Here is a 4,315-nt window from a genome sequence, read left to right on the forward strand (position 1 = left end):
GAGCGCCTCACCATCAAGGACCACGGCCCCGTCTTTGGGAGGTGCGAGAAGATCCCCCTGCACACTCTGCAGAAGGTGAGGGGGGCTGCGGGGAGCAGGCACAGCCTGGGGCACCCACTCCTTCTTGGGGGCTGGAGGAGACCCTCGATGGGCTCTTGCACTGGGAGGGGATGTGCTTACCCCAAAGGGTCTCAGAGGAGGGGACCTGGGTGACCTCCCTGCACTGGGATGCTGTAAGGAGCATCACTGCATCCCTCCAGCTTTTGGGTGCCTCAGTGACCCCCGGGTTGTGTTGGGGTGTGCGCTGAGCTGGGGTCCCTCCCTGCTCCCCCCCCAGGCAAAGGATGAGCTGAACGAGACAGAGGAGCAGAGGGAGGTGGCGGTGAAGGCGCTGCGGGACCTGGTGCAGGAGCGGGCGGGCGGCGAGGAGCTGTGCAAGGCGGTGGCTGAGAAGGTGCAGGGGAAGGACGACTCCTTCTTCCTCCGCTTCATCCGTGCCCGCAAGTTCGACGTCCACAGGGCCTACGACCTGCTGAAAGGTGGGCAGGGGTCCTGGGCTGTGACACCGGGTGAGGATGGGGGTACACATCCACCAGCAGCTCCCAGCCCCCTGGTCTGGGCTGTGGTGGTAAAGCAGGACCCTGGCATGGGAAGGTGATGAGGAGAGAGGGTAAAAAGCAGGGCCAGGGGCTCAGGATGCAGAGGAAAGAATCAGGATGGGGAAAGAAATAAATGTGGGTGGTGCCAGGCATCCTGCAACACCAGGACAGTCCCATTCCTTGCTAAGTTGCTGGACAAAATGAAAAGAAAAAGAAGAAAAAAAGAGATGTGTTTGGTGGTAGCAGACTGCTCCATCTGTGCAGCAAACCCAGCTGGTGTGGGCTGCATCCCCTTGAGACCCCCATGGTCTATACGTGTCCCTCTGTACCCCTGTAAGGAGCAGGTCCTCCACCTACCCTCATGCTTCACAGAGACCCTTTGAGGGCTGGGGGCAGGTTGGGGGGCTTGTGACACCCCCTCCCCGCACAGAGAGTGACCTGTTGGGATGGAGAGGGAGTGGGAGGGGGCCAGCCAGTGGGGAGGGACTGGCTAGGACCAGCCTGGCTCCAGCTCGGCTCTTCTTTGTGTCAGTCGGGGAGATAATGAGTTGTAATTACCAGCCCTGGCTCCCAGACGAGCTGTTTTGTTCACCCACATTTTCCCAGGACAAGATTCCTTATTTCATGCCTGCAGGGTGCCAAGGGAAGGGAGCTGGGGGATGTCACCCAAATGAGGAGGAAGGGAAAGGGAAAGAAATGACTTTATCTGCTTGTTGATGAGTTGGGGAGAAGGCAGGTGCGGGAACCCCCTGCCATGGGGAGAGTAACACCGAGTGTGATGGAGGAGACGACCTGGGTGTACCCTGGGTGTAGCTGGTCCACAGCTCTCAGGACAGGGGATGGCATCTCAGCATCGCCAGCCTGCCCTGTCTCTGGCAGCTCCCCCAGCTGTGCCCTGGCTTCCTGAGGCCGGGCAAGCAGCAGTTGTCCTCCCTGATTCCTGCCTCTCCCCAGGTTACGTGAATTTCCGCCAGCAGTACCCTGAGCTCTTCAACAACCTGACCCCCGAGGCCGTGCGCAGCACCATCGAAGCCGGCTACCCCGGCATCCTGGCCAGCAGAGACAAGTACGGACGGGTGGTGATGCTCTTCAACATCGAGAACTGGGATTATGAGGAGATCACCTTCGATGAGGTCAGCCCAGCTCAGCTCTTGCTCCCAGAGCAGAGTGGTCCCAGTCCTGCTCCCAGGCTTGTCCCGCTCGACACGTCTGCGTGCAGCATCCCCATGTCTACGCCCACACACAGCCTCCAGCCATCCAGGCTGAAGCAAATCTGTAGTGCTTTTGGATTTATCCTTCCAGGGAGCCTAGGAGAGCATAGTCCATCCCAAAGGGTTTCCCTTCCTTCCCCCTGATGTGGTCCGAGATACAGACCAAATTCAAGGTGTGCATCCCCCAGCCCAGGTAACATGGGGTGAAGAAATGCACCACACCATTAAATCAAGGTGCTTTAGAAAGGAGGGACCTGCAGGGCAGAGGAGGAAACTGAGGCACAGGAAGGGCTTCTTGGCAAAGAGGTCTCCAGGGATGTAATGCACAAGTTCTCCTAGCTCCATCTTTTGCTCAGCTCTGAATTTGGTGGCAACATAGTGATCCAGATCTGAGATGCAGCCACCTTGAAAGGGGAATGTGGTGGTTCAAACATCCCCTGAAATTCTGTCTTTGCTCTGAAGTCCTGGGGCTGGATGCAACAAACAGGCTGGAGTCAAGCAGACCCTGGCTAATGCTCCATGAGACTCTTCCTGGGAACCTCCTCCTGGGTGGGGTCTATGGGAGGTGAGACCTAATACCAGACCCTGCTGTCTCTCCTCTCTGTCAGATTCTTCGTGCCTATTGCGTTATCTTGGAGAAGCTGCTGGAAAACGAAGAGACCCAGATCAATGGGTTCTGCATTGTTGAGAACTTCAAGGGTTTCACCATGCAGCAGGCATCAGGGATCAAACCCTCTGAACTCAAGAAGATGGTGGACATGCTGCAGGTGAGGTGGAAAAGTCTGTGCCCAGCAGTGGCAGAGAGGACACTGGGGGAGCAGAGCGTTCAGGGAAGGCAGGCAGCAGGGTTTAAGATTGTCACCACATTGTCACCACGAGAAAGCATCATGGAGAGGCTGTTCCCAATCACACGCTCCCTGCCTTGACAGCTAATTGGCTTAATCCTGCAAGATGGACCCTATTTTTCAGGCCCCATCTCCCTGCCCTCTCAGAAGCCTGACCAGAAGCAGTGCCACTGCTCCTTGCAGCATCCTATGGCATGGTCTAGAGTCCTTTCCTCACCACCCTCTCAGCCCAGTCCAAGCTGGATGGAGTCTCACAAGTGCTCCAGGACTTCTGCCCTTGGACCAGAGATCAAAAACACTTGTCTCTCCCCCGGGAAGGAGGACAGCAAAGATGCAGTCCTTCTCATGGAATGGCAGCAATGCACTGTCTGGGAGGCTCTTCAGCTTCCCTGGTGCTCCGAGGGCTAGGATGGCTGAACCTCTGGGTCAGAGCAAAAAAGAGGCCATCAAAGAGAGAAGGGGAGATTGGGCAAGGGGAGCTGTGGCAGTGCCGGGGTGCCCACTGCTGCCTGACTCATTCTGTGTGGGCAGCACCGTCTGTAACCAGCTCTTTCTGGGTTTGGGATCCTAGGACTCCTTCCCAGCGCGGTTCAAGGCCGTCCACTTCATCCACCAGCCTTGGTACTTCACCACCACCTACAACGTGGTCAAACCGTTCCTGAAGAGCAAACTGCTGGAGAGGGTGAGTGCAGGAAAGGGACCTGGAGGCAAAGGGACATCCCTGGGTGGAACAGAGTGGCTGGGAAGAGTCACCTCAGTCCTCTGCTAAGGGTCACTGCCATCTCCCTCCAGGTCTTTGTGCACGGGGAGGAGCTGGAGTCCTTCTACCAGGAGATCGACGCTGACATCTTGCCAGCAGACTTTGGTGGCAACCTGCCCAAGTATGACGGCAAAGCAACTGCAGAGAAGCTCTTTGGGCCCAGCATCGAGGCTGAAGACACGGCTCTCTAGACTGGGGTCCACTCCTCCTCCCCTGTACAATAGGACCGGAGGTGACCTTCTAACCCCATCCACCTCCTTACCGTAGCTTTGGTTGAATGACTGCTTGTGATGAGGCACTCTGGGCATGTTGCTCCACACCTGTCCCTCCCCTCCTCAAACCTGGCAGCTCTGTCCCTCCTGGGCAGAGCATCCTTCCCTCAGGAGCCAGCAGAGAAAGGAGGCCACCAGCCCTCTCCTGCAGCATGCCCTGGAGCTGCAGTGGGAGGACAAGGAGAGCATCTGCTCTGGGAAGGGAGGGCTACAGCGAGGGAGAAATAAAGTGCTTAACAGCAGAGCTCCAGGGTCCCTTGTGGCATGTGGCAGGGAACAGGGGTGCAGCTTTTTGGGCACAGGTGCTGGCTGTGCTGCTGGTTCTAAGGAGGCCAGGAGTGTCAGCACTGTTCCCCCATCATTGACTGCCCTTTGGTACAGGGGCCAAGGAACTGGCCATCTCCATCCTCCCTGCATCCCAGAACAAGCCTCATCCCTGCCCGAGCAAGGGCCTGGCTGTCAGTCACCTGCTCTAACCAGGAAAGAGAAAACAGCCCAAAAGATGCAAACAAGAACCTAAAGAGGGGCCCAGGTGGAGATGGCTCTGCCCAATTCCTGCTCAGTCAGGCAGACAGGGAGGAGGAACAGAGGCTGCAGCAGCTGCTCAGAGTAGGAGATGGATTTCAAC

General features: G+C 57.3%; 1 protein-coding gene across 1 annotated transcript; it reads left to right on the forward strand.

The window, feature by feature from the left end:
* Positions 1-3: 3 nt before the first annotated feature.
* Positions 4-3,764, forward strand: RLBP1 (retinaldehyde binding protein 1; the record flags this gene model as incomplete). The annotated part of the gene is made up of 6 exons (XM_010176657.1): positions 4-75; positions 338-539; positions 1,554-1,732; positions 2,419-2,577; positions 3,227-3,337; positions 3,448-3,764. Coding segments are annotated over 6 exons (882 nt in total), but the record flags the coding sequence as incomplete, so codon positions are not given.
* Positions 3,765-4,315: the final 551 nt, after the last annotated feature.

This window comes from Antrostomus carolinensis, unplaced genomic scaffold, assembly GCF_000700745.2.
Source record: "Antrostomus carolinensis isolate BGI_N321 unplaced genomic scaffold, ASM70074v2 scaffold51810, whole genome shotgun sequence".
Lineage (NCBI taxonomy): Eukaryota > Metazoa > Chordata > Aves > Caprimulgiformes > Caprimulgidae > Antrostomus > Antrostomus carolinensis.